General features: G+C 41.0%; 1 protein-coding gene across 4 annotated transcripts in view; it reads left to right on the top strand.

Moving 5' to 3' along the window:
• Positions 1 to 475: 475 nt before the first annotated feature.
• The window catches only part of VAMP7 (vesicle associated membrane protein 7), an 87,493-nt gene continuing 69,987 nt past the window's right edge, over positions 476 to 17,981 (top strand). For 3 of the 4 annotated variants that reach the window (XM_068962235.1, XM_068962237.1, XM_068962236.1), the window contains exons 1-2: positions 476 to 588; positions 13,083 to 13,237. In XM_068962235.1, the coding sequence (XP_068818336.1) occupies positions 13,092 to 13,237 (146 nt within the window). In that variant the 5' untranslated portion in view covers positions 476 to 588; positions 13,083 to 13,091. Of the gene's footprint in view, positions 589 to 13,082; positions 13,238 to 17,981 lie in introns of those variants that run through there. The other variant, XM_068962238.1, reaches the window with a different exon arrangement.

The following is a 17,981-nucleotide window of genomic DNA, read 5'->3' as shown; positions in this document are numbered from 1 at the left end:
TATTACTACTACTACTCTACAACTATCATTGAAAGAAATGGGAGAAAGGATTGCTCAGCGACCCAAACCGGTTAAAAAATGTCGTGGTGAAAGTAGAGGGAATTCCTGTCAGATGAATTCTTTCTTGTCTATGAAGTAACAGGTGATGCTACCTGCTGCGACTAAGCAGGGAGACGGTCGGTAAAGCTCAGCTCTTCATTGATCCTACTAACTCAATGCTGGGCTTTTGGTGGCCCTACATGCTCTCGTTTTCTCTAAGGAATAGCGCTTGATGTGGTTGATGATGAGAACTGTTGATTGAGCAGGCGCGACAGCGTCGGCGATAGGACAGCCGAAACTACCACTCCCAGGATGCAGTGCGGCTCCTGGGAAGTACGAGGACTGGGAACGCCGCCGGCCCCGCCCCGCCTCTCGCTCCCATTGGATGAGCGCTCACATTCCCAGGGGGCCTTGCGCGGGCGGGGCGCTTTTTTGCGGAAGCCGGTGGCGTCCGGTCCAGCCTCCTCTGGGAACCGGCAGCCTGCGACCCGGTGCTGATCCGAGCGGCTCTGTCCTGACGCGGCGAGTTCTCGCACGGTGCCCGGACAGGTAAAAGCAGCGGGGGAGAACGGGGTGGAAGGCGGAGAGACGACGGCACGGGGACCGCAGAGGTGCTCACGGGAAGGTGGAATTAGGAGGCAATGGAAGGGTGACTAGGGCTTCTCTGGTGTCGACAGTTCGAATGGTCGGACAGGTCCACTTTGGATTAAGTGCGTTTTATACACCTAAAAAGGCCTCGAGCGAAAGAGTCCGAATGCATCACAAGTTGTTACAGAAGAGAAAAAAAAATGTTAAATTTTCCCTCACTTTGTATTCCACAAGACCCCTTTGTAGGTTTCGAATCTCTTGAGATTTCTTGAATCTTCTAAAAACTCTACGCCCTAGTTTCGATGACGTCACTTTCTGCCTTACCTTCTACTTCTGGGTTTGTAACCCTCTGCGAGCCCTTCCTCCAAGGCCTAGTGTTGCCGTTTCTTCTTCCTCAGTTCAAATAGGAACTCTCTCTCTCTCTGCCCAGACTTATTTCCTCAGCGTCAGACCTGTATGGTGATGTTCTTGTTGTTACTATTGGCCGATATTTAACGAACTGAACGCGTACTAGACTCTTGAGGAAATGCTTTACACCTCCCTCCTCCTCCATAACCCTCACACAGTTATCTTTATGTTTTATGAATTGCTTCCAGCTACCTGTAACTCCATGGTCTCATCCTCGCTCCCAGAGGATACTGTTATGTTTTGGACATTCTTTCACTTTAAATAGCTGTGACTGAAAGCAGAGCCACTCATATGTTTTACAAACATTTATTGAACAGCTAATATGAACTAGACGCTCTTCTAACTGCAGGGGATATAGCTGGTAATAAGATAGATCGCTACTCTCAGTAGCTTACATATATGTGAGTGTGTGTGGAAGGGGCGAACAGAAAGAATCAAGATGATGTTATATGGTGGTGGTGGTGAATGCAAAACAGAACAGGTATTTTTTACTTGACAGGGTAATCTCCTGTCTTGAGAAAGTGACAAGGATTAGGTTGGGTCTCAGAGCATCACCCTCAAAGAATATTTGCAATACCAACAAGAATATTCTTGATCTGGGACCAGATTTCAGGATTTTCATAAACATATCTTCTTTTTCTCCCATATAAATGATTGTTCTTCATTCTTCTGTCTCTTCCAAGGTTATTGCATCAGAATTGGTGGTTTTCTGTCATTTGCTTATTTCCTCTCTGAGAAGAGTTGAGGACTGCATTACTCTCAGCTCAACTCATTTATCTTACTTAGGGAGATAGCTTGGTAATCAAAATATTGTTCTTGCCAGCTCCTACTGGATATAAAGTTATCTACCATTTATGTGTGTGTATGAAAGTCACTCAGATGTGTCCAACTCTTTGTGACCCCATGGAGCCCACCAGGCTCCTCTGTCCATGGAATTCTCCAGGCAAGAATACTGGAGTAGGTAGCCATTCCCTTCTCCAGGGAATCTTCCCCTCCCAGGGATTGAACCTGGGTCTCCAGCATTGCAGGCAGATTCTTTACCATCTGAGCCACCAGGGAAGCCCCCATAAAACCAAAAGATGCTCAGTGTTGATTAATTTATTAAATATTTGAGGGATTATTATATGTAAGGCACTGTGCTGGGTTTTGAGAACCTAGTGAGGATAAAATAGACACTTTGACCTCTCTTCCAAGAAGAAATAATTGTATACTGAGGAAATTCCCAATATGCAGTCTGACACCTGCATTTTTTTTTATTTTTTCATTGTCCAAGATGAGATAATCACAAGAAATCTTCTGAACAGTTGTGTACATTCTTAGATTATTCACTCTTAAACTTTATTGCATTTATTTGTTTCTGTCTTCCATATTGTACTCTGGCTCCCTTGAGTATAGCTATTCTTTCTCACTGGTCTTCATGCCTCCAGTGTCTGCTATATTGAATGCTTAGAACATGTGTTGAACTGAAATTGAAAGACTACTTGAGCAAATACAAAGTACTTAATTTATGTGAGGCCTTGTTTTTACATATGGCCATTATCCTTATCCCTAAATCGTCTCATTTGCCAAATGCCAACTGTTCCATCTCATCCAGCTAGTTCGTGAACCTTCTCTAGCATGTTCTCACTTCTGTGCCTTCTCTTGTTCCATGCAGTGTGCTCAGCTGCTTCAGTCGTGTCCCACTCTTTGTGACCCCATGGACTAGCCCACCAGGCTCCTCTGTTCATGGGATTCTCCAGGCAAGAATACTGGGGTGGGTGACCATACCCTCTTCCAGGTGATCTTCCCCACCTAGGGATAGAATCCGGGCCTCTTGTGTCTCATGTATTGGCAGGCAGGTTCTTTACCACTAGTGCCACCTTCCTGAGCACCTTCCATCTCCACCTGCATTTAATTTAATGGGCCAGTTTAATAGTATGGCCCATGATACAAGGGTGGAAAATTTAATTTTCTTAACATATATTCTGTGAAACATCCTGCTAATAAACTGTTGTAAGGATTAAACATAATACATTCCTAGCAGTAATACAATCAATGATATGGAATGCTTTCTTTTGATTTAGCATTGGCCATTACCATGCACTATGTGGCAAGTTAATTTTTCCATTTCTTTGTTCTGTTTAAATAGTTGCACTACCTTTATTCATATAGTACATTGTAGTATTACTTGGTTTCCACTTGATACAAACACCTTTCAGTATTATTTTCTGTTTAGCTTGAGATAATTTATGTGTTAACGTTATTTTTCCACACCACCATTTTCAGACTATCAGATAAAAAAAAAGTCTCAGCTCTTGTAAATCATTACTGCAAGAGATAAATTTTGTCTCTATAACAGATTTAAAAACACAGCAGGAATACAACAGTGCTTGAGTCATGATTGTCATGATTTTAGGATGTGCCAACCTAACAGCAGCCAGACATGCTTCCAGTACATTAAAAATTAAGCACTATTATTTTAGGGAATATCTTGGCACCTATGCCTTTGTAATTCAAGTGCAACACTGAATTGTGTGCCATCACTCATTTAATGGGTATACGTGTAGATAATCCAGGATACTTTATATATTTTTAATGTTATCAAAATAAAAATACAGAATTAAAAAAATTGTCCAAACGCATAGACTTGAGTGTGAGAAACACCAGCTCATCCTTTTTCAATACTCAGTTCTCTGAAAGCATCTTCAACTTCCATTTGAAGATGCCTCCACTGAGGAGGAGCATTTATATTGTTGCTGTGCTGTTTTGTTAGCAGTTTTTTTTTTTAATGCAAGCAGCCTCTTACTTACAAATGGATATAACCCAAAAATTCCTTTGTAAGATTTTTGAAACTCTGGATGCATTTTTTTTTTCTATAAATAAGGGTATTCATGACATTTTGGTTGTTAGGTCAACCAGTTGCATCTTATATAGCCTTTCATTTAACGGACTAAAAGACCCTCACCACAATTTCTAATAATTCCTCTATAAGAAAAAACTGCATTCAGAATTCTCACTCGGATTCCCCAATAGTATATCTTTTTCTTGGGGGGGATCCCCAGCAGCTGAAACAAAAATGTTCTTTCCTTGGAACTTTCTAGGCAGAAGAAACAGGTCTTTTTAATTGGAGGTTGCCCTTCTGGTCCATTGTTCTAAGGACATGCCTCTAATATGATTAAGGAAAGGGATTAGATAGAGGTTTTTGAGAGGTCAGGGAGGCAAGTTGGGGTGATAATGAATATGTAGAGGGAGGAGACTAGGAGTGATTTGAGAGGAACAGTGAGTTTCCAAGACGGGAATTTGTTGTGTCCTCAAAAAACATGTGTTGAATCCTGACCCCTGCTACCTGTGAATGGGACCTTATTTGGAAATAGGGTCTTTGCATATATAATTAAGATGTAAGTTAAAATGAGGTCATACTGGAGTAGGTGTCCTTATGAGAAGAGACACAGAGACTCTCATGTGAAGACATGGACGCACCAAAGAACACCATGGATTGCTGGCAAACCACCAGAAACTAGGAAGAGACAGGGAAGGATTCCCCGCTACAGATTTTAGAGGGAACATGGACCTGCCAACATCTTGATTTGGGGCTTCTGGCCTCCAGAACTATGAGACAATAAATTTCTGTTGTTTTCAACTTTGCATCTTTTGGTGTTTTGTCACAGCAGCCACAGGAAACTCATTCAAGATTCTTAGCAGAAATGTAGTGGAATAGGGTTAATGGCTGTGGGACAAAGCAAGGAGTGAGTAAGAGAACAGGGAAGAACTGTGGTAAGACGACTTTCCTTTATATTTCGTTATCTTTTTTTCCTCTTCTCTCTATGGCTTAGAATTTAATTCTTTTTCTTCTTGACTATGATCTTATATAGCACTTTATCATTTATCGGGCATTCACATACTCCTCATTATTAGCAGAACCATATTTTCTGACTTCATATGCAGTATTCTTTGTACCATAGTTATTTCCATTATTCCAGTATTCCTTTAGACATTACAGATTCTGTTGCAAGAGCATTGTAGTGGGGGTATGTGAGACTTGATTATAGGTGTGAGTTTTAGCAATATAGGAGCGAATAAGAAATGCTTGTTAGTGACATCTGAGAGGAGAATAAAGTTTCTGTGGCTTTAAAAAAAAAAAGTTTCTGTGGCTTTATACCCAGTATGTAATAGTCAGGCATTTTTAAAATTGAGGACTTTTTAAATTGACTAAAACACTGTATGCATAGCTTCCATAGCTATCCTTATATCCACTGTTCTTAGTTATATTCCAAATAATGTCATCCCCCTTCTAGGTGATTTGTATGCTTGTGCGTAGTTGCTCAGTCATGTCTCTTTTGTGACCCCATGGACTGTAGCCTGCCAGGTTCCTCTGTCAGTGGAATTTCCCAGGCAAGGATACTGCAGTGAGTTGCCATGTCTTCCTTCAGGGGATCTTTCTGACCCAGGGATTGAACCCTTATCTCCTGTGTCTCCTGCATTACAGATGGATTCTCTACCCGCAGAGCCGTTGGATTACACTTTATAAAAACTTGAAGATTGCTGTCACATTCCATCTAAGTCTTTTTCATGTTTAATATTTCTAGTCCTCTAGCCATTTTTTGGGTGATAACAGTCTCCAAGTCTCTCACCATACTTTGCACTTCTGTCTAGTCTTAATACACTGTCCCAGAATTGAACTCAGTATTATGCATGCGTTCTAACCAACACAGGGTATAATGACAAGAGTACTTAAAGAGATCAAGACATCCTGTTACTTAATGTAATTTTAAGATTTCATAAGCATAAGCATTTTAAGCAATTACCTCATAACCCTTCATAAACAACTTATGGTCCACTAAGACCCTAGATATTTTTGTATTGTTGCTAAAGTCAGTTTTCTTCTTTAAGGCTGCTACATTTTCATCTCTTTGTCTCAGGGATCATATGATTTGTCATCACTGTTTCTCTTGTGTTTTTGTTCCATTCCACAGCATGTCTCTCTGACCCTTACCAATGGCCTCCTTCCTTGTAAAAATTCAGTGACTGTTTTACAGTCCTAATGTTATCAGTGAACGGAGCTGGGAGGTGACACTTGTTCCTTCTTGAAGTTTTGTTTGTTTCTTTTTTTTTCCCCCCCTTTGGCTTCAAGATCACCACACTTTCCTGGCTTTCCTCTTACTTTCCTGGTTGGTCCTCCTCTGTCTTCTTTGTGGGTCTCTATTCATCTACGTTTGCCTCAACTATTTGGTATACCTTGGGTTTTGTCTTTGGTTTGTCCCTCAGGTGTAGTTATGCCTTTCGTTTTTTTCTGTATGCAATGTGTCTTCAGCAAAAAATGCGTGTTTATTATTGCAGGTCTAGATGAGCTTATCTAGGGTTAAGAGAGTGCAGAACCAGTCCCCATGGGAAGTCAGCATTTAGAGGTCAGCTAGCAGAGGAGGATTCAGCAGGGAGACAGAAGGAGCAGCCAGACCTGTAGGAGTGTTTCCAGAAGGAGGGTTATTTAGCTGTGTTGAGTATTCTTGAGAGATCAATTGAGGTGAGACTAGAGAAGTGAATACAGAATTTTGCTATGTAGAGGCTGTTGGTGCTCTTCACAGGCATGGTTTTCTGGAGTGTTGAGAGCAAAAGCCAAATTATAGGAAGCTGAAGAACTACAAGGAGATAGAGATGCAGTGATAGTGTGTAAATGATTTTAAGAAATGGACCAGTACCTGGAGCATGTTAGAGGGTCAGATCAAGCTTTTTTTAAAAAAAAATTTAATTATTTTAATTGGAGGCTAATTCTTTACAATACTGTAGTAGTTTTTGCTATACATTGACATGAATCAGCCATGGGTATACATGTGTTCCCATCCTGAACCCCCATCCCACCTCCCTCCCTGTTTCATCCCTCAGGGTCTCCCAGTGCGCTGGCCCTGAGCTCCCTGTCTCATGCATCCAACCTGGACTGGCAATCTATTTCACATATGATAACATGTATGTTTCAGTGTTATTCCCTTAAATTTTCCCACCCTCTTCTTCTCCCACAGAGTCCAAAAGTCTGTTCTTTACATCTGTGTCTCTTTTGCTGTCTCTCATATAGGGTCATCATTACCATATTTCTAAATTCCACATATATGCGTTAATAAACTGTATTGGTGTTTTTCTTTCTGACTTATTTCACTCTCTATAATAGGCTCCAGTTTCATCCACCTCATTAGAACTGATTCAAATGCATTCTTTTTAATAGCTGAGTAATAGTCCATTGTATACCGGAGCTTTCTTATCCATTCATCTGCTGATGGACATCTAGGTTGCCTCCAAGTCCTAGATATCGTAAACAGTGCTGCAGTGAACATTGGGGTACACGTGTCTCTTTCAATTTTGGTTTCCTCGGTGTGTGTGCTCAGCAGTGGGATTGCTGGGTCGTATGGCGATTCTATTTCCAGTTTTTTAAGGAATCTCCACACTGTTCTCCATAGTGGCTGTACTACTTTGCATTACCACCAACAGTGTAAGAGTATCCTCTTTTCTCCGCACCCTCTCCAGCATTCATTGTTTGTAGACTTTTTGATAGCAGCCATTCTGACTGGTGTGAGATGGTACCTCATTTTGATTTTGCATTTCTGGTTTTGATGTGCATTTCTCTGATAATGAGTGATGTTGAGCATCTTTTCATGTGTTAGTCTTATTTGGAGAAATTTCTGTTTGGTTGTATATTTTTCTGGAATTGAGCTGCAGGAGCTGCTTGTATGTTTTTGAGATTAATTCTTTGTCAGTTGCTTTGTTTGCTATTATTTTCTCCCTTTCTGAAGGCTGTCTTTCACCTTGCTTATAGTTTGCTTCTTTGTGTAAAACTGCTAAGTTTAATTAGGTCCCATTTGTTTATTTTTGCTTTTATTTCCAATATTCTGGGAGGTGGGTCATAGAGGATCCTGCTGTGATTTATGTTGGAGAGTGTTTTGCCTGTGTTTTCCTCTAGGAGATTTATAGTTTCTAGTCTTACATTGAGATCTTTAATCCATTTTGAGTTTATTTTTGTGTATGGTGTTAGAAAGTGTTTCAACTATTATCTCCTCAAGTATTTTCTCATGGCCTTTCTTTTTGTCTTCTTCTGGGACTCCTATGATTTGAACGTTGGGGCATTTAACATTGTCCCAGAGGTCTCTGAGGTTGTCCTCATTTCTTTTAATTCTTTTTCCTTTTTTCCTCTATGCTTCATTTAATTCCACCATTCTATCTTCCACCTCACTTATTCTATCCTCTGCCTCAGTTATTTACTGTTGGTTCCCTCCAGACGCTTTTGACCTCTGTTATTGCATTATTCATTATTGATTGACTCTTTTTTTTATTTCTGTTAGATCCTTGTTAAACATTTCTTGCATCTTCTCAATCCTTGTCTCTAGTCTGTTTATCTGTAACTCCATTTTGTTTTGAAGATTTTGGATCACCTTTACTGTAATTATCCTGAATTCTTTTTCGGGTAGACTCCCTATCTCTTCCTCTTTTGTTTGGTTTGGTGGGCATTTATAATGTTCATTTACCTGCTGACTATTTCTCTGCCTTTTCATTTTGTTTATTGCTGTGTTTGGGGGTGGCCTTTCTGTAGGCTGGAAGTTTGTGGTTCCTCTTTATTGTGGAGGTTCCTCCCTGTGGATGGAGTTGGACTAGCGGCTTGTCAAGGTTTCCTGGTTAGGGAAGCCTGCGTCCGTGTTCTGGTGGGTGGAGCTGGATCTCTTCTCTCTGGAGTGCAGTGAAGTGTCCAGTAGTGATCTTTGGGATGTCTGTGGGTTTAGTGTGACTTTTGGCCACCTGTATATTAATGCTCAGGGCTGTGTTCCTGCGTTGCTGGAGAATTAGCTTGGTATGTCTTGCTCTGGAACTTGTTGGCTCTTGGGTGGAGCTTGGTTTCAGTGTAGGTAAGGAGGCTTTTGGATGAGCTCTTGTTGATTAATGTTCCCTGGAGTCAGGAGTTCTCTGGTGTTCTCAAGTTTTGGATTTAAGCCTCCTGCCCCTGGCTTTCAGTCTTATTCTTACAGTAGCCTCAAGAATTCTCCATCTATACAGCATTGATGATAAAACATCTAGATTAATGGTGAAAAGCTTCTCCACAGTGGGGGACACCCAGAGAGGTTCACAGAGTTGCATGGAGAAGAGAAGAGGGATGAGGGAGACAGAAGTGACCAGGAGGAGAAGGGAGGGAGTCAAAAGGGGAGAGAGCCATCTAGCCAGTAATCAATTCCCTATGTGCTCACCACAGCCTGGAATGCCCAAAGAGATTCACAAAGTTGGGTAGAGAAGAGAAGGGGGAGGGAGGAGATAGAGGTGACCTGTGGGAAAAAAAGGAGAGTCAAAAGGGGAGAGAGGAATCAAGCCAGTAATCACACCCCTAAGTAAAAATGGGTACTGAAAATTAGATTCTTAAAGGTGCAAAATTGATAACAAATACCAAAAAGCAAAGATTAAAAATTTAAAGTAGAGATTAGACTCTCAATAATACAATATTAAGAATGCAAAACAAAATCACAAAAATTATGAAAAATATATGTGAAATTTGCTTTAAAAATAGTCTTTTTTGCAAGGTGATAGATTATAAAAATGAAAAGGGAGTAATAAAGAATTTAAAAATAAAAAAAAATTTCAAAAAAGTTAAAAACTGTTATAGTAAAATATATCTAGGAATTTGTCTGGAGCTGCTGAGGGCAGTGTGGGGTCAGTTGAGTTTCAGATAGTCCTTGTTCCAGCTTATACTTCTTCTCAAGGTCTATAGGCCCCTTCCAGTGCTTAGTCAATGCTGACTAAAGGTTTTAATCTGTGGCACCTGTCACTTTTAGAGTGGCTCCTTGTTCTTTCTTTATTTTGGCTTCAAGTCTCTTCAGTGTAATTTCTGCCGACAGAAGCAGGCGAAGGTGGTCACTTCTTTAGGCTCACTTGTTCAGTTGTGTTGTGGGGAGGAAGGAACACGGCAAACAAATATCACTGCCATGTTTGGGGAGTGCTCGCAGTGTGTAGACCACATGGGGTTTGCCCCAGCTCACGATGGCCTGTGCTTTCCCAGTCTATACTGCTCAGGCTCCAGGTTGCTCTGCAGGGGAACTGTCCAAAGTGGGCCCTGCATTTTTGTAAACTTCCCAGGTCTAAGCTGCTCAGGTTCAGGTTCTCGGGTACTCCACAAAGGCACAGACTTGGTTGGGCATGTGTTTTGTGCCCTTCCCAGGTCCGAGCAGCTCAGGTGACCAGGTTTTTAGTGAGTGCACTGTCCCATGTGGGCTGTTCATCTTAATCTCCTCCCTGGTCCTGGCACCTTGGTTTCCCAGGTGCACTGCAAGAGCACCGTTGCAGTTGTGCCATATGTCTCCTCTGACAGTTTGGTGGAGGATGCTGTCTCTGGGACTGAGATGGCCCCTCGCCTTTGGGCTATGGCTGTTGCACGCCTGCCTCTCTGCCTCCAGTGGGTGAGGGGCCAGTCCGCGGCCAGCCAGCACTCCTTTGGTGATCATTCAGTGCTTTGTTCTGTGAGCTGCCCAGGCTGTGCCTCAGGTTAGAGCTTTTTGTGGGAAAGTTCTCTCTCTCTCTTTTTGCTCTCTTTCTGGCTACCCCATGGTTTGGCTTGCTGTCTCATCTTAGCTCCCTCAGATTGCCCTCAGGGCATTCAGGCCCGGTCCTTTCCCTAAGCAGTGCAGCCTGGGCCTCCCTGTTCAGCACCTGCTCGCTGCTGGCAGACGCGAGCATCTGGGCTACTTCTTCCACTGGCAGTTGCAGTTAGGCTTGTATTCTGTGAGTTTTCTTTTTCTTTCTCCCGGTTATGTTGCCCTCTGAGATTCCAAACTCCCCACAGACCCGCCATTGAGAGGGTTTCCTGGTGTTTGGAAACTTCTCCTCCTTCACGACTCCCTCCCCGGGATGGGTCTCTGTCCCAGACTCTTGTCTCTCTTTTTGTCTATTATATTTTGTCCTACCTCCTTTCGAAGAGAATGGGCTGCCTTTCTGGGTGCTTGGTGTCCTCTGCCAGCGTTCAGAAGTTGTTTTGTGGAAGTTGCTCAGCATTCGAATGATCTTTTGATGAATTTGTGGGGGGAGAAAGTGGTCTCCCCGTCCTATTACTCCGCCAGTTGAGGCTTTTAGAATCAAGGGATATAATGTATGAGAGAGTCATTTGGAAATTAAGACATGCTACTACTTATGTGTTTGGAGAAATCCAGAAAGAAGATGGCTGAGAACACAACCCTTGAAACACTTTCATCTAGAGAGTGAAATGAAGAGACCTCAAGAGGAGTTCAACTCAAAAGACAGATGAGCACTTCTGTATACTATCCTTCTTACCAAGGACATTCCAAGAGGGAATCCCTCACCTCAATATAATTGCTGCGTTTCACAAAATGTGGCCCTGTGAATCACCTGCATCCAGACTGGGTTGGCTTAAATGTATATTTCAGGACCCTACCTCAGGCCTACGTGAACAGAATTTCAGGAGATTGTACCAGGGATTTGAATTTTTAATAAGGGATTCTCACTCTGCCACCCAGGATAACTCTGGCTTATTGGATGAAATGGAGCATGTTAACAAATAACATTAGGTTGAAGAATTAGCTGAAGAATAGGAAGACATTTGTTCATCCCTTTTATAAGTTTATGGCATTAAATAAGAGAAACCTGACTGTTCTGTGGGGAAAGATAGTATAAATTCATAAATATGAGGAAAATACACACAAACCTCTTTTTACTGAAGTATGCTTTATTGTGCTTCATGGATTTTGCTTCTTTTTCTTTTTTTTTAAACAAATCAAAGGTTTGTAGCTACCCTGCATTGAACAGGTCTATCAGCATCACTTTTCCAGTAATATTTTATACATTTCATGTCTCTGTGTAACATTTTAATAATTCTTGCAATATTTCAAACTTTTTCATTTTATTTGTTATGGTGATCTGTGATCAGTCATCTCGGATGTTACGATTATGACTTGCTGAAGGCTCACATGATGGTTAGCATTTTTTAGCAATTAAGTATTTTTTATTTAAGACATGAATATTATTTTTTAAGATATAATGCTATTGCACACTTAGTAGACTATAGCATATTATAAACATATCTTCTGTATACATTGGGAAAGCAAAAAGTTCATGTTACTTGTTTTATTGTTATATTTGCTTTATTGTGGTAGTCTAGAACTGAACCTACAGTATCTCCCAGGTATTACTATAGTCTTAAACTCATGCTGTACTGTTTTGTTTATAAAAGATCTTACAATAATTTATAGAACCATTCCTCTCTTGTGGAAGATTTGGGTTGTTTTCACTTTGTTCCTGTGATGGATAATGCCTTCATAGTAGAAGGAGTATACAGTGTAGAGATAAAATTGTGGGTACTAGAATCATACTTCCTCAGTTTAAATCACAACTTTTGCCACTGTAATTTTAGTTCTGTAATTCTGGATAAATTATGTAAGTCATCTATCCTTAAGTTTCCTCATTTTACTGTAAGTGTCATAGTAGTGTATTAATTTAATTGATGTAAGGATTAAATGAGTTAATAAATGTAAAGTGTTTAAAATTATGCCTGGCATATAGTAAGTACTTAATACATATGGGCTATTATTATTGATAATACATGTATTTGTAAATCTAGAATCTAACTTTTATTGAACTATTTCCCTAGGATAAATTTTCAAGATGAGATCACTTCATTAAAGAATGAAGACTCTTTCTGTCCCTTTGCCATCTATGGTCATTGCTTTTCAGAGGGTGATATCAATTTGTGCTGTATAATTTGCAAATGCAACCTATCTATCAATGTAATTGTGTGTGTATGTATGTATCATATGCATTGCATTGTATACACACACATATACATAAAAAATATATATATATATATATATGTATCCATTTGATTTGTCTCTGTATTTGAATGCACATCAGTATGTTTTAGGCTTGTACAAGACTGTGACCTTGTTAAGTCTGTTCTGTTTACTCTTACAGTGCCTTGGTCAATATTGTCATGGATGGATGGATGGATATTGGTAAATGATAGATAGTAAGTTACTTTTGAAAGGTTATATCAAAGAAATATTCTAAATCTTATGTTTCTTTTTTTTTCTTCTTGATAGATTGAAGCCATGGCCATTCTTTTTGCTGTTGTTGCCAGGGGAACCACTATCCTTGCCAAACATGCTTGGTGTGGAGGCAACTTCCTGGAGGTGACAGAGCAGATTCTGGCTAAGATACCTTCTGAAAATAACAAACTAACGTACTCACATGGCAAGTGAGTTCTGCTTTGTGTGGGTAGCGGGTAAAAGAAATGAATTATATTATTATACTCAGAACAGTAGAAAACTAGAAAAGCAAGCTTCTCAGTAGATAATTTTAATAAGCTGACAGAACAATAATCTTTACCAGCTTAGAAAATGTCTGGTTCTATTAATTTTAAATTTAGCTAAAAATTATTTTATTCTGTCACCTAAGTGTTACTTGTATTTTAAAGAACAATATGGAAATGTTAGATATAAAAGTGACTCTGCTATAGAGCTCTAGGATATGTGAAACTTGATATAGTTATGATAAATAATAATTATTTGTTCATTCTTTCTGTAAATATTTACTGAGCACTTAACTGTCACCAGACACTTTGGTGGTTCTGGAGATACATGAAATTACTCAGTATTTGTCCTCGTTGTTTAATGGAGGTTATAGTTTAGTGAAGGAGATGGTCAAATTCATAATCACAGTAGAGAGTAGAAAGTAGTGGGTAGGGGGTGGTATTCCAGGTAGAAGGAACAGCTGGTAGAGAAGTATGGAGACATGAGCTCATAATGCATATTTAGTGAACTTCGGGTGATTCTCTGTGACTGGTGCACAACGTCATGAAAATAAAGCTAGAGAGATTGACAGAAGAGAAGTCCTATAGTGCCTCATAGGCCATGTTAAGGGGTTGTACATTACACAGTGGGCAATGGGAAGGCATTGAACGTTTCCAGCTGGGGTGTGACATGGTAAGGTTTTGCTTTAGAGAGATCATTGTTGTGGCTGATTGGAGAATGAATTGAAGGGGGCATAGGTGGGAAATCTTAGTAATCATAAATATTGCCTCAGCCTTCCTTCTTAATACTTAAAAATCTTTTGCTACCTAACTCATCCTAATTTCCTCAGACCCTATCTCAGGAGGAGGTCCTTGTTGGTTTCCAGAACTAACTCCTTATATCATTTAGGATTTAGTGTAAGCTACTGCAACAGAGAGACCCTAAAAGACAGTGTTAATTTATGAGATAGCCCAGAGATGAAGACTTCGGGACTGTTGGAGTGGCTCTGCCAGTTTCAGTTAGTGACTTCGAATTCTGGCCAAGGCAGCTTCTTCAGTTCTGGTATTTTTTAAGGCACATTCCAGAAGTGGCTGATAGTATTGTTCACTACATCATTATGCAGCTAACCTAGCTGGAAATGGAGACTAAAATTTGTCATTTCTAGCTATGTAGCCATGTGCTCAGCTAAAACTCCATTACTCTGGAAGAAATTCTAGGGTATCAGGAGATAGCTCACAATCTTCTAGTCTACTGTTTTGGGCCTCCAAAATATTTGGATGTGCTCTTCTTCCCAAAAAACACACTTCCTCTCTGCAGGAAGTGGCCCCAAAGATTTATCTGATCGCTTTGTCCAGCTCGAGGTCCAGACAGTCTGGGTGATACAGTCCTCTCCGTCATACCCAGAGATGACTCCTGTGGCCTATTGACATGCAGATGTCACTGCTTCCCAGCAGTATTCAAATAACTACCACACAGTAATTTCAGAGACTCCTGTTCTGACCCAGGAGTGGTTCTACTTTGCATGAAGAATTTCATCTTTTCTCCCTTTGTTCTCCCAGAGGCTCCTCCTGGTACATTATCCTCTGTGGCCACGTCCAAAATGGGTATTAGTGAGTTTGTCATCTTTGGGAACTGCACAGGTTCCGTAGTCTACTACTCTCTGGTGTAGTTTAGGGTCTGAGAAATTACCTAGGGGTTAAATGACCCCAGTTGCTCGTGAGTATGGCTTTAGGGTTTCTTAAAAAATTTGCTGGGCTTAACGATCGTGTTTCTAGTCAGTTCCCAGGAAAATGCTCAGGGAAAGCATGTGTCATCTTTTTAGAGGCAAGACTGGGAAGCAGGATATGTACCTTCCACTCATATTTTATGAGGCAGAACTTATCACATAGCCATATCTAACTCTAAGGGAAGTTGGCTATGTAATCCAATGAAAATGTGGTTATACTGCAAGAAAGCGATGTTACTTATCTGCTGTGTCTTTCTACCTGCATCCTTACCCAGTCCTACCTGGTCTCATTTGGAGTAAGTATCCGTCACTGAGTTGTTTCTTTCTTTTTAAGCTTCTACCTTGGTTTCTTTCCTATAATCATGTTCCATTATCCCAATCAAACATATCTTTTATTTCAGTCAGTTCACTTAACTCTTTCCGACTCTTTGTGACCCCATGGACTGCAGCACGCCAGGCTTCCCTGTCCATCACCAACTCCCGGAGCTTACTCAAACTCATGTCCATTGAGTTGGTGATGCCATCCAACCATCATCCTCTGTCATTCCCTTCTCCTCCTGCCTTCAATCTTTCCCAACATTAGGGTCTTTTCCAGTGTTGTTACTGTATACCAAAAGAAAAAGTTCCATTTTACTGTATGAAAATAATTTTTTCCTGAAATCTGACCTTCTTCTTGCTATTTCTTTCATTAATAGCATCACCAGTCATTCAGCTGGCTAAGCTTAAAACTTCAGAATCACATTTGACTTCTTCACCAAATCTTTGCCATTCTGCTACAAGAGGTATTTTAGTCTCCTCTCTCCACATTCATCATAGTGTTTGCTCAGACATTCATTGTTTCTCATTCCTAATGACCTCCTCCTAACTGGTTTTTTGGCTCCCTTGGTGGCTCAGTCAGTAAGGAATCCATCTGCAATGCAGATCACCTGCAGCACGGGAGACACAGGTTTGATCCCTGGGTCAGGAAGGTCTCCTGGAGAAGGAAATGACAACCCACTCCAGCATTCTTGCCTGGAGAATTCCATGGACAGAGGAGACTGGTGGGCTACAGTCCATGGTGTTGCAAACAGTTGGACATGACTGAGCGACTAAACCACAACTGGTCTTTCTGCTTCTAGTTGATCCCTCCTTAAATCTGTATTTAACATTCCTAAGATTATACTTCCTTGCTTAAAACCCAAACTAAGCCTTCATTATTTTGTCTATTTCTGACTTTTCCATCTTTGTCTCTATAGATATCTTTGTCATTCCCAGACCAGTCTACGTTATTTTAAGCTTTGGTATATATATATTTTTGATCTTGCATCTTGGAATGTCCTTCCCCTCCTAGGTCCCCTGGTACATTTTTGCTCTTTTTACATGTCCCAAATGAAATACTTTCTAATTTTCACTTTAATCCTTCTAAAAGGGCGATTCTAATAATGTCCTTTCCTTCACCAGGTACTCAGGGTAAAGTTTCTTAACTCAGCTTGAAAAATTCTTCAAGATTTGCTTCTTCTGGCTCCATCTCTCATTACTTGAGCCCTCAGTTTTGTTCTTCAGCCATACTTAGCTATGTGCATATCAATTCTGGGTTTGTTCTCTCTTTTTAGCCTCTGCAATAGCTGTTACTTTTTCAAAATTTGAGTTTGTCTTCCTGAGCTTATGTTTCCTCCTCTAGAAACCCCTGAAAACTCCAAGACTGTGCCAGGTGCCCCCTTTTTATGTGTCTCCATAGTATCTTGTCAGAGAAGGCAATGGCACCACATTCTAGTACTCTTGCCTGGAAAATCCCATGGATGGAGGAGCCTGGAAGACTGCAGTCCATGGGGTTGCTGAGGGTAGGACACGACTGAGCGACTTCACTTTCACTTTTCACCTTCATGCATTGGAGAAGGAAATGGCAACCCACTCCGCTGTTCTTGCCTGGAGAATCCCAGGGACAGGGGAGCCTGGTGGGCTGCCATCTGTGGGGTTGCACAGACTCGGACATGACTGAAGTGACTTAGCAGCAGCATAGTATCCTGTATTTATTCATTATAGCACTTCTGACACTGTGTTATAATTGCAATCTTCCTTTTTTGTCTCTGTCCCCTGACTATAGGCTCCTTGATGGCAGCAACCATACCTCATTACCTCCTATGGTCTTTGTGCCAAGGTACTCCCAAGTGTGGTTTTGTTGTTGTTGTCCAGTCACCAAGTTGTGTCTGACTCTTTGTGACCCAATGGACTGCAGCATGCCAGGTTCCCTGTCCTTCATCGTCTCCTGGAGTTTGCCCAAGTTCACATCCATTGAATCAGTGATGTCATCCAACCATCTCACTCTCTGTCGACTTCTTCTTCTGCCTTCAATCTTTCCTAGCATCAGTTTTTTCCAAGGAGTCAGCTGTTTGCATCAGGTGGCCAAAGTATTGGAGCTTCATCTTTAGCATCAGTACTTTCAGTGAGTATTCAGGATTGATTTCCTTTAAGATTGACTGGTTTGATCTCCTTGCTGTCCAAGGAACTCTCAAGAATCTTCTCCAGCACCGCAATTCGAAAGCATCAATTCTAAGTGTGGTTTCAGTTCAGTCCAGTCACTCAGTCGTGTCTGACTCTTTGCAACCCAATGTACTGCAGCACACCAGGCTTCTGTGTTTTATTACCAACTCCTGGGGCCTGCTCAAACTCATGTACATCGAGTTGGTGATGCCATCCAACCATCTCATCCTATATCGTCCCCTTCTCCTGCCTTCAATCTTTCCCAGCATCAGGGTCTTTTCCAATGAGTCAGTTCTTTGCATCAGGTGGCCAAAGTATCAAGAGTTTCAGCTTCAGCATCCGTCTTTCCAAAGTCCTTGAGAACCCCATGAAAAGACAAAAAGTGTGGTTTAGCAGAAACAAATTTTGTGGGGGGAATGATGACTTCTATTTTTGCACCTGCTGTGTTTGTCTATGGTATGTCTAGTTAGATATGTCTAGCCAACAGTAGCATATTCAGGCCTTGAGCTCAGGAGATAGGTCAG

Source organism: Capricornis sumatraensis, chromosome X (genome assembly GCF_032405125.1).
Source record: "Capricornis sumatraensis isolate serow.1 chromosome X, serow.2, whole genome shotgun sequence".
NCBI lineage: Eukaryota > Metazoa > Chordata > Mammalia > Artiodactyla > Bovidae > Capricornis > Capricornis sumatraensis.
This window is presented reverse-complemented; position numbering and strand designations above follow the sequence as displayed.